Here is a 12,096-nt window from a genome sequence, read left to right as displayed (position 1 = left end):
CATCCACTTGGTCCCCTTGCCCCCATCCCTTCTGGCCCCAACATGACCTGAGCTCAGGGAAGGAGAAACTTCCTCCAATATCACCCTCAGTCAAGCACTATTAGAAGGAGAAGCTTCTATCCTCCCTGCCCCAAATACTGTCTGGAGCATCCAGACTCACAACTTTCTGGACCCTGGTTTGCAATCATCAACATCGTTGCCATGAATAACCCTATTCAGTACCTAGAGAGTCTTTCTGAATCTATTTGTGTATGTCTGCCTTATGAAGACCCTCCTTCAAATCACCCAGGTCCCCTCCCAGCTGCCCCTGTGTTTGGTCTCTACTCCCTGGGGTCAGTCACAGAACTCTTTCTTAACTAAGTGAACTAATTTGGTGATTTCACTTCAACTTGTAGGTTCTGTTTTGCTCATTAAACTTTTCCATATATATTTTCTCACCGAAGCCCTGGAATGTTTCCCAACTGTAACATAGGGGGACAAAACCACACATACCTTATCGAGTTGCTATAAGGGTTAAATAAGTAAACGTGGATGAAGTGCCTAGAACAATGCCTAGCACATAGCAAGTGCTCAGTAAGCATCATCTGCTGGTATTGGCCAGGTGTGGGGAAGTCCAGACTAATTAAATGGGCCACACTCCAGAGTAGAACCAAGATCTACTAGAACAGGGTTTTTGGGAGAGAAATGCGCCCCATGCCTCTGGAGGGAAGCAGGCAATGTGGAGTGTCAGAATCCCTGTTTGCTACCCTCTAGCTGCACGAGGAGAATAGGCCAAGTCCCTTTACCTCTCTGGGTCACACTCTCCTAACTATATTGTTAACCACCTTAGGGGATTTGAGGAGCTAAAATGAGATGAAGTATTGTGAGCCCCTGTGAGCTCCTCGCACACAGCAGATTTAGCGAATGTCAGGTCCCCCCTGCTATACCAGCCCATAGAGTGTCTCTCTGTAAACCGGAGGAAGCCCCGCTCCGGGTGGACGCAGCCTTGCAGGCCATGTCTTGAGAAGCAAAGCACAGGCTGGATTTCGTTTCCTACCTGCCCGTTAGCCAGCAAACTTGAGCAGTGACTAGCCTAGGCAATTCACCCACACCCCTTCCCGCTGCACAGTCACCTGCTATTCATTTCTTTCATTGGTCATTCAACCCCATAAGTGCTAAGAAACAATCCCTCTCAGCCTTCTGTCTCCCTGTGTTATGGTGACCCCTTTGCCTCTGAGGGCATCTTACCTGCCTCCCAAGAAGCTCGAAGGACGAGGAGGCAGCACTGGAGGCCAAAGGTAGAGCGAACGCAGTGGGCTGGCTGGGCCATGTCGGAGTTGGACAGCTGCTTGGGGCCATGGGCTGTGGTCCCCTCAGCTTAAATGGGTCCATATTTGACGTCATGGGGGCTGGGGCCCCTCAGGCCTAAACCTTAAGCAAATGGAACCGCCCCACCCCACAGCGGTGCCCTGATAACAGGAGACCGCAGCTGCTGCGTCATGGAGCCAGGCCCCTGGGTGTCTGCCGAATGGGTGGGATTTGAGAAAAGGAACATAGAGGGGGCAGACTCCTGACCCAGCCCCAGCAGAGGGAGTGGGGACTGGGTGCGGGTGGCCTCCAGGGCTCTGGGGAAGTAGGGAGCAAATGGCTGGACTCTAGAAGGACTGAGCTCTGTTGGGTGGAGCGGAGAGGGGGATGATTGGGTGCTCAGATTATGGGAAGAGATTCAAATTCTGGTTCTTCTCCAGCTTCACATTTGCCTTCCTGCCTCTCTCACGTCAGCCCTGCTTTCCACACCCCTTACTCACACATGGTCAGTCTTTCTGTCCTGGGTGGAGTCATCCATGAGTATCAGGTGAAAAAGCAAAGAAGAGGAAAGCCCTCACATGGCCCACTACTGCAGAGACAGGTGCTTCCAGATGTTCAGAGATGACACAACAAGATGTGGAGACAGTGAGGGCAGTGACAGGGACAAGCAACAAGACAGATACAGAAGCCCAGGACCTGACATCGCACACCTCACCAGGGATTCAGACAGGACACAGAGGCTGAGATTTATCTTTGGTGGAGGTGCCCCATATACAAGGGCTCTGCCTTCAGCCCACCCCTCCCCTCCTCTCCCATATCAGCCCAGTGGCCATCTCTTTGCCTCAAGTCCCCATCCACCCCTATACAGAAATGCAGACATCTCATTTCTAGGATCTCCTGGAGTCTCCATCTTTCCTTTCTCCTGATTCCTTGTCTAGAGCAAGCATTAGTTCAGAAGACTGTCAAAATTAATTCACTGGACTCCCAAAATGACAGTGTCTGGGGCTGGAGTTGCAGTGGGGGACAAACTACCGAGGTCAAGGAGAGAGAAAGTCATGAGTCCAGGTGTCCGAGTCACCACTCCGCTATGACTCAGTTGATCTGCTCACAGTGGGCCTCCTCTCATGGAAAGTAAGCACCCTGAAGGCGAGGTCTTTGCCTTGACCTCTGCTGCTTCCCCATCACCTGAGGCAGCGCCTGGGACACAGTAGACAGTCAGTAAGCACTTACTGTTCGGCTGTCTGGAGGGGGTACCTGGGCCACCAAATGCCTTTCTGCAGGCAGCAGAGTAGGCAGAGGCAGAGGAGAAGGTCAAGATCTAAAGGGCAAGAAGCCAGGGCCTCAGGGCAGTGGGGCTCATGGGAGGACCAGCAGACTGGACATGTGAATTTCTCTCATCACTTGGTGTGACTTGTCCCTAAGCCCGAGGCAGGGCTGGAATGAGTGAGAAGAGGAGAATAGGCCAACTGCTCATTAATGTGACTAATGGGAGGTTGATGAGGCTGCATGGAGTCAGGCCAAAAGCTGACGTCAGAACTAGGCGGCCTGCCTCCCAAGCAATGCACCCTGCAAGACGGGGCACCTAAAGCGGCAACACGTCATCCACTGCAACTCCATCTGGACTCAGAGCGACTGACAACCCTTTTTCCGGTAGTTTCCAGCCTCACCCAGGCTTCTAGGAAAGTGCTTCTCAACAGAGAAGGACAGATTTACTCCCCCAACAAACATCTGGCAAAGTCTGGAGATATTCTTGTCACAACTTGTCACAACTCGGAGGATGCTACTAGCATCTAGTGGCTAGAGGCCAGAGATGCTGCTCAACATAATACATAATGCACAGGACGGTCCCCCCAACAAGAAACCCTCCAGCCCAATATGTCAGTAGTGCTGAGATTGGCAGTCTCTGTTTTAGTTGGGTAAATAAACATCCTCCCTTCTCTTTTAGCCACAACTTGCCCCAGGGGACCCACACGTCTGAGTTAGAGGAGTTGGGAGGTCAGTAGGGGCTCAAGCTGATTTCTTAGTGTGAGTAGAGTGTGTTGTGTCTGAGCCAGAGGCTGAGGGGCCAGTCACAAGACAACCCTACTGGCTTCTAACGTTTGAGCATTTCTTGTGTACCAAAGAATGCGCTGAGCACCTTACCTTGTTACGACCTATGAGGTTAGCAATGTCAGCCTCATTCTTACTGATGAGAATAAGCAACCTCAGATCAGGAAAGTGACTTGCTCAAGGTCACACACTTGGTAAACAGGAGACCAGACTCAGCCAATGCCTGCCCAATGGCAAAGCCCACGTGCTTTGACAGATAGACAGTGGCTAGGAGATGAGTGGAGGGGCTAGTGTTTTATTTAGCAAGAATTGTGTCCTTCATCCACTCAAAGTGGTCTAAGGGGGCATCACAGAACCCCCTGAGGGAGGCTGTGAGGAGAAATTGGTGAGAAAGTGAGAGAATTGGGGGTCTTGGGAGGGCAAGGAGCCAGCCCAAAGGGGCTCCATATGAAAGGAGCTGTGAAGGGAGAATTGCCCATCCTGAACGTGGGAGGCCCAAAGCTAATGAGCTTCTCTGAGGAAGAGGGTGGGATGGGAAGAAAGGGTGAGGGGCAAAGGTTCCAGCCATCCAGACCTAGATTCCATGAAGGCTGGAAGACCCCTGGAGACAATGTAGCTCTGGTCCTTCCTTCTGCAGATGAGAAAACTGCATCAGAGAAGTTAGGTGCCAGATGGCAGGCTGGTGGCACGACTGGGACTGGAATCTCAGCCTCCCACTTGGTGACTGACCATGGACTTCCCCTTACAATGTTGGTGGAGGAGACCTGGCTGGGCCAGTAGCCCCAGGAATCTACTGTAGGAAATGGCCCCAGCTAGCTGAATGGGAAGCTGAGACTGGGGATGAGTCTATTTTAGAGAGAAAGGGGGAAGGATACTCAACCATCCTGGTCCTGCTCCTTCATCTGACAGGGTAGCTCTGGCTGGTGTCCTCTTGGGGGCAGCTCTAAGAGCTCACAGAGCCACAGCCACACTCCACACTCATTTCCTTCTGGAACCGACAGGCCTGGGAGACGAGGGATGGATAGGTTGGGTTAACTGAGGGCCCCAGGAGCCTGCTGTCCAGCCCTCCGCTCTCCCAGGCACTGTTGCCTCTTTTTGACAGCTCAGGTTCTCAGCATTCCTTTCCAAGCAAAACAATAATAATGATCAATAAGACTAATTTACTGAGCACTTACTAATGCCAAGCACCTAAGGGCTTTACATGTATAGCTCATTTCATTCTCCAACAGCCCTTGGAAATGGATGCTATCATTCTCATTTTATCCAGCATTCATTTATCAAATGAGGGCTACACATCATCTCTAAAATGAGGTGTAATAAAATCACCTACATCACAGGTACATGGGTATGTATGTACATATAGCCCCTGGCATATAATATATGCTATTTAAGTATTAGTTATTATTATTAATGAGAAATCTGGAGCACAGAGAGGTTAAGTAACTTGCACAAGGTCATATAGCTATAATAGTAGAGCTAGGATTCAACACCCAGGTTAACGTGATCCACAGAGCAGACAGCTCTTCACTGCCTACTGCTAAATTTAGTGTCTCCCTGGGCTGGTCAACCTCCAGCCCTCCCCAGCCTCTCTTTCAGTGGCCCCAAGTCCCCATCCCTGCCTGGTCAGTGTTTCGGCCACCCAGACAAGGTTTCCTTTCCCCCTCACCTCTCCCTAAGTGTGGCAGGCTGTCATCCTCCTCCCTGAAGCCCCTGTTCTTCTCAGAGTCCTGGAATGCCAGGTCCCAGCCCCACTGGCCTTGGGGACCCACACATTTGGGCCACAGCTTCACGCACCTTCTTGATACCATACAGTAGGCTGGCCACTGCGGCCACCACAGTGAGACTGATTGGCACGATGGCCCAGTCCCGGACGGAATTCTTCTCCTGAGGCTTTGGGCCTGAGGAGCAGAGAGAAACAGTGATCAAGGCAGGAGGGACCTCAACCCCCAGCTCCCCACTGTCCTCCATGCTTTCCATCTTTCCTTCTGTGACTCTGATGTCTATGCAGCTCAAAGACCACACCTCTCTGTGGAGTTCTCTCTGCATCTTGAGAATAGAATCTCAGTGGAAGGGGTTTTTTAAGGGCTTCCATCCAAGCCACAGCCAGCTCTTCCCCGACACCTGTGGACGTATGTCTGTCGGTCTCTAAACTCTTCACTGACATCCACGTCTTTCCGTCTTTCTGAACCTTCTTCCAGTATCTCCGGCTCTATTGTCTATATCTCTCTCAATCTGCGATGTGTCTGCTATGAGGATGCCCAGGCATGCCTCTCTCCTTCTTCTGAACCCCAGTCCTTCCCACCCCCCTGGCCTGATGCTAGTTATCAAGGGGAGCTAGAGCCTGTTGTTCTGTCTTCCCTCTCCTCATTTCCTGTCCTCAGCTACCTGGGGGGAGGCTGCCCATGCCTTCCCTGCTGGGAATGGAGGGCAGAAGAGGAGGAAACAGAGGGAGGAGGGGGAATAGGATCTTGGAGGGGATGCTTCTTGCACCAGAAAGACAGATCAGGCCATGAGGAAGGAAGTTGGAAACTTTTTAAGGAAGCAGTCAGGTAAGAGACATCTGGCTGTTGGTGTGACCAGAAGCACCAAAACCCCTTTAAGAATTGTGGACGTCCTCAGACATACTCAAAACACAGCTGAAGGCAGGCACTAAATGCCTGTTCCTACACTCCCTCCAAGAGTGAGGGCTGGCTGCAGAAGAATAAGAGAGAATGGGTCCAACCAACACCTTTACTGTTAAATGGCTCAATGCAAATAAGAGCACCTTACTGGTGTGGAGGCTGAGCTCATGGCATGTGGTGGCCGCTCTAGCCATTACGGGAGTGGAAACTCCTGAGAGCCATGCTGGGTGTGGAAGGCCAGGCACAGTGGGAGCAGTTCCTGGGGCTGCTGTGAGAGAGACAGATCCTAGAAGGGCAGAGAGAGAAAATGGCCAGAAGAAATCAAAGTGAGAGCAGAAGCAGAAATTACATCCAGTGCACCCTCAGTCAAAATCCCAGCAAGTTGTTGGTATAAGTTAATGAACTGACTCTATGAAAATGAAGACTACAAATGGCCAAGAAATCTTAAAGCAAAACGGAAGTAGAAGACTTATCCTACCAGATCTTGAAACTTTGGTACAAAACTGCGGTCATTAAGTACTGCAGCACTGACATAAGAATAGACACAGAAGAACAGAATAGAGTCCAGAAATAGACCCCCACATATATGCTCACTTGACTTTGGATAAAGGTACTCACACAATTCAATGGTGCGCAGAGAGGGAGGGTCTTTGAAATAAATGGTTCTGGGACAACTGGTTACCCATAAGGGGAGAAAATGAACTGACCTCTACTTCACCCCATACACAGAAATTAATCGAAGATAGATCATAGGCTTAAATTTCAGAGCCTAAATAATAAAGCTTCCAGAAGAATATATAGGAGAATATTTTTTTTTACTTTGACATAGGCAAAAAAAAGTCTTGGGCAGGATACAAAAGGCACCAACTACAAGAGAAACACTTTGTGAATTGAAAAGCAGAAGGGGGGCCTTTGTATAGCCACCAAGGCCAGGGCACTGCTTCGGTGAGCTTCTGGGGAACTGTCGACTTACCCATGGCCAAGCACCGGAAGCCCCTGCCCTGAGCCACAGGCCAAGCTAAAGAGCCCTTCAGAGATGGATTGAGCAACAGAAATATCACCTGGCGACACCGAGACTGTTACTGCAGTGCTCCCAGAAATGGTGGTAGCTGAAGTCTGAGGACTACTGGGAAAACCCCCAGAAGTTGAAGCACCTGTTGAGAAACTCACAAAGACGGTGCAGAGACTGTCAGAGATCTCTCCAGAGATGGTGGGAGACCAGCAGAGACAGTGGGGAGACCGGCAGAGATGGTGGGGAGACTGGCAGAGATGGTGCGGAGACTGGTAGACACAGGGGGGAGACTGGCAGAGATCTCCCCAGACATGCTGGGGAGACCGGCAGAGACAGTGGGGAGACCAGCAGAGATGGTGGGGAGACTGGTAGACAAAGTGGGGAGACTGGTGGAGATCTCCCCAGACATGCTGGGGGGACTGGCAGAGACAGTGGGGAGACCGGAAGAGATGGTGGGGAGACTGGTAGACAAAGTGGGGAGACTGGCAGAGATCTCCTCAGAGATGGTGGGGAGACCAGCAGAGACAGTGAGGAGATGGCAGAGATGGTGGGGAGACCAGCAGAGATGACAGGGAGACCGGCAGAGACAGTGGGGAGACTGGCAGAGATCTTGCCAGAGATGGTGGTGAGACCAGCAGAGACAGTGAGGAGACCAGCAGAGATCTCCTCAGAAATAGTTAGGAGATTGGCAGAGGTATCTTGAGAGCCTGAGGGACTCTCAGAGGTAGTCAGGATGCATCCGGATACTGTGTTTCCCGATAAGCTCAGCTGAGCTGTTGGAAGAAGAAGAAAAATGAAGTGATGGGGTTAGAAGAGTTGGCCATGTCCCTGGGTCCAGAGCCCACATCTTCACCCCAACACCCCTTTTCGAAGGTTGGTGTTCCTGCAGGTCCAGAAACAGCACCAGTGTAGCATCCGTGGTGCCTTTCCAGATCCATCTCCCTGACTCTTTAAAGGCTCTCAGGCTGATTACAAGTCTCAGGAAAGCCAGATATGTCCGGGCCTCCATCAACCCCAGGATCTCCATCCCCAGGGAGAGATCACCAAGTTGTCCCCGGGGGATTAACCTATCCCAGCCTGATCCCAGGAAACACTGGGTGAGGGGGAGAGTGAGTGAGAGAGGCTGAGGACTCCCTTACCTGGCCCTCAGGCTCTTCCCAGACTTGGGACCAATCTCCCATGCCCAAGTCAATCTCCAGCCCAGACCTTCCTCAAAGGAAGGGTGTCCTCTCCCAGAGTGCTCTTGCTCCTAGAAGTACAACCACTGGGGGGTGAGGATACACGGGTCCCTTGAGGAAGCAGATTTTGGGAGCTGGATGGAGGTGGAGAATGTCAAAGCCTGGGGCCTGCATCTGACCTTTGGGAGACCTCAGGGCAGGGCAAACACCTGAGCCATCTCTCACCTAGCTGGCTGTGGCTCACAAAACTTTCCATTCCTTTGGCAGAGAAGAGGCAAGGGGAGAAGAGGAGCACCAGGGAAGACATGAATCATGTTCCGGAACAGTGCAATGCAGAAGTTCAGAACCTAGCTCTGAAGCCAGACTACGCTGAATCCACTACTCCCAACCTATGCAATCTCAGGCAAGTCATGTGACCGAAGTCTTCGTTTCTTCACCCCTAAAATGGGGTGATCTAGTACTTACTTCAAAGGGTCGTTACAAGCATCAAAGGAAATAAGGGTTCTAATGTTCCTAGCAAACAGCAGCGTCAGCTATGACTATATAGAAAGAGTTGGGGGCACCAGCTGGGAAAGACATAAGGGTGCCCCCACTTGCCTCTTAAGAAGACTCAGATGCCCCAAAGCATCTGTCTGTGCCCCTGCTTTCTGCCCCCGGCTCATACCTCCTCTGCCTGCTGATCTTTCTGTCCATTTATTCTTTCCGTTCTTGTCTGCCTGCTCTCTTGTGCAAGTCTGCGAATCCTTGAATGCCTCACTTTATTTATTTTTATGGCGTAGGCAGTGTCTCCCTCCATCTATTTCCTTGCTTTTGCTTTTGGCTTCTCTCCTTGAGTCCGCCCAGTGGTCTCACTGCTTCCATCCCTCCGTGCTTGGGCCCACTGGTTTTCGAGGGAGGAGGGCGATAATACAGTCATGCAAGTAGGAGGACAAAGGGCATGTGTTTTGTGTGTTCTGGGGGGTTTATGTGACGAGTGTGTCAATCTGTTGAGCTTGTCCCTGTGTCTGGCATGGTGAGGGATGGGTTCTAATCTCTCTGCTACTGACCTGCTGTGTGACCTTAGTGAGTCATGTGGCCTCTTTGGGCTTTGGTTTCCTAATTTGTAAGAGGGTAAACTAGATGGGCTCCAAACTCTCTCCATATCTGTCCTTGGTTTCGTCATTCGGGGTGCCTGTGTATACAGCTGTTGATTGGGAGGATGACTGTTCATAAGGCAGGGGGTGGGAGGATATTTGATGAAACTTGTGTCTCCGCCTGAATAGATAGGTTGCTTTAGAACAACTAAAACACAACATTCAAAGATGAAAGTTCCCCCTTACCCAGATCTCTCACCTAGAAAACCACTGTGCCTGGGGGAGCAGGACACCTGGGTTTGGGAAGAAACTTGGTGTAATCTACCCCTCCCTTTTGGGCCCACATTCCTGAACCCTTTGGTGGTGTGAAAGATGGAAATTAATTGCAGTTAATAATTAATCCCTAAAGAGCAAGGAGAGGCCCGAGTTTGGGTGGGGCTCAGACACTATAGGAGGGACACCTCCTTAACTTCTCTCTCTGTAGGACTGGGCACCCTCCCCCTCAAGTCTCCAGATATGGGGGGGGGGGGCACAGGATTGAGGAAAGGGAACCACCTTCTATTTTCCCCAACAGCCCAGTGAATGGCCCTCTCCTGGGTCCTCAAAGTCTTATTGGGAAAACCGGAAAATCCAGTTACCCAGCTTCCCTCTCCCATTTCCCTCCAAACGCCTGGGCTTAAGGATTGAGTGGAGTGCAGAAAGGCAGGCCTGGTAAGGAGAGCCAGCCAGAGCTTCAGACATCTCTTCTGTCCATCAGGGAAGCAAGAAGCAAGGTGGCCACAATGGGGGCCAGGATGCCCTTCTTCCTCTTCCTGACTCTCCTGGGCAGCTCACAGGGAACAGGTGAGGGCCGGAGGGCTTGATGCCTGGGTGCTCATGGCAGGGAGAGGCCAAAGAGGGGAGTGAGAGGGACACAGCACCCAGTCCTGAGCTCTCAGCCTGGGGCTGAACCCCTGGATCGATAGGGTCTGGAAGGGCATTGTCAGGGAAGAGGAATGGGGGAGGGGAGCAGGGGATGGGGTACTCGTGTCTCTGAGGGAATATGGCCCTAATTACTGGGCCCTAAGCTCTGTTTTTGGATCTCTAGGGCCAGGAATGACTTTGCAGCTGAAGCTGAAGGACTCCTTTCTAACAAATTTCTCCTATGAGTCCAGCTTCCTGGAATTGCTCGAGAAGGTAGTTCTTTGGGAGGGGAAAGACAAGGCTGTGTGACCTCGAAGTATGTTTCTGACTCGGTGTGAGCCTCTCTGCTGGGGCCTGGCCATCTCCAAGGGATGAGTGAGAACCATCTTACACCTTTCCCTCTAACCCTTTCTCTCCCCCAGCTCTGCCTCCTCCTTCACCTCCCATCAGGGACCAACGTCACCCTCCATCATGCAGGATCCCCACGCTATGTCATCTGCAAAGTCTGAGAATGGTCAAACCCTGTGTCCCCGCCTTGGCCCAGGCATTTGGCCACCGAGGTACAAGAGGGATGCCCTAACCTTGCTGAGTAAATGTGCTGAATTCAGTGACTTGCCTTTGTGGGTTCATGAGTAAAGGGCCAGCAGGAAAAGAGAATTGGACACCAAAGTCTCTGACTCTCCCCCTTATTAAGCAGAGGGGTTCCGGGACAGACACCCTCTTCCTCAACACCAGTGTGAAAGGCCTAGAAAGAATCTGGGGAATTAACTGTTTGGGGACACACGCACCACACTCACATACGCATGTGTGTGAACATACACTTGAAGCTGAGATCTTCAGAACACCCAGGAGTAAAGCAAACAAGCCTGTACTGAATTCTTACTTCGTTCCAGGCTCGATGCCTTCCCATTTTGATGCTTTGCAGCGATCTTGAATGTAGCATAACAGGTGTCATTATCCAATTTTACGGATGAAGACTGAGGCTTACCGAGGGTGAGTCACTCCCTCGAGGGCCATTTGCAGCAGACACAGGTCCGACACCAGACAACTGCCTCGGATTGAGCAGGATTTTCATTTCATCTCTCTTCGCTTCAGCCTTGGGGCTGGGAGCTCAGGAGCCCAGAGAGGAATGTGGACAGAACAGGCCCCACATAGGTCAGTTAGGGTAGGAGGTAGGCATGGGGGGAGGCAGCCCCGGTGGGAGATGAGAGGTTCTACCCGTGAAGGGATGGCCAGCCCGGTGTGAGTGGTGGGGAGGAGTGGGGGAGCAGAGCTTGTACGGGCTGGCTATGAGGACATCCAGGCCCACAGGCCCACGCTTGAGTCCTAGGTACATTTCTTATCTGCTTCACCTGCAACCTGGGGATGATTGCTAGTACCTGCCGCTTGGACCCCCGTGAGGATTACGTGGACCAGCTACCGAGGGCACATGCCAGATAAGTGGGAATGGGCAGTAGGGGTGGTTAAGGTGGAACCCCGGTCCCAACATATAAGTCCTAGTCCCCTCAGGGGTCAAGGGTCCTCCTCCGGATACTCGTGAGGCAGGCACTCATCTGACTCCTCACCCAAGATTACCTTGACTTCTTACCACCTCTCTCAAAATGCAAGCATGCAGCCCAAACTTGACCATTTGGGTGTATTAATGTGATCGTTTCCTATTCTGTACAGCCCTCAGCCCTGCCTATCATACTTCCCACCTACACACCATGTGAAATTAGATGCTAACTCCTTTGGAGGGAGGTGAAGGCATGGCTCTGTAGAGACTATCCCTGAAGATGAGGGGAGAATAGAAAATGGCGGAGTGAAAAGAAAAACCTGTGAAACAAAACTCCTCTAGTTTTTTACAATTGTCCTGGGACCAGCAGGCTAGAAGAGAAGTAACTGGGAGCCGCAAAGGGTCCCAGTGTTTCATGACTTGCTCCTAGCCTGCACCAGTGGGCCGGTGACACCCCTGGGTCAGGAGTGTAGGCCCT

General features: G+C 51.6%; 1 protein-coding gene across 1 annotated transcript; it reads left to right on the top strand.

The window, feature by feature from the left end:
• Window positions 1–9,979: 9,979 nt before the first annotated feature.
• SFTA2 (surfactant associated 2) lies at window positions 9,980–10,632 on the top strand. The gene is made up of 3 exons (XM_045866131.2): window positions 9,980–10,063; window positions 10,308–10,396; window positions 10,546–10,632. Exons 1-3 carry the CDS (start codon window positions 10,003–10,005, stop codon window positions 10,630–10,632), a joined length of 237 nt encoding a protein of 78 aa, XP_045722087.1. The 5' UTR covers window positions 9,980–10,002.
• Window positions 10,633–12,096: the final 1,464 nt, after the last annotated feature.

The sequence above is a fragment of the Mirounga angustirostris genome, unplaced genomic scaffold, assembly GCF_029215605.1.
Source record: "Mirounga angustirostris isolate CCGP_5_RB_7025 unplaced genomic scaffold, mMirAng1.0.hap1 SCAF_8, whole genome shotgun sequence".
Taxonomy (NCBI): domain Eukaryota; kingdom Metazoa; phylum Chordata; class Mammalia; order Carnivora; family Phocidae; genus Mirounga; species Mirounga angustirostris.
This window is presented reverse-complemented; position numbering and strand designations above follow the sequence as displayed.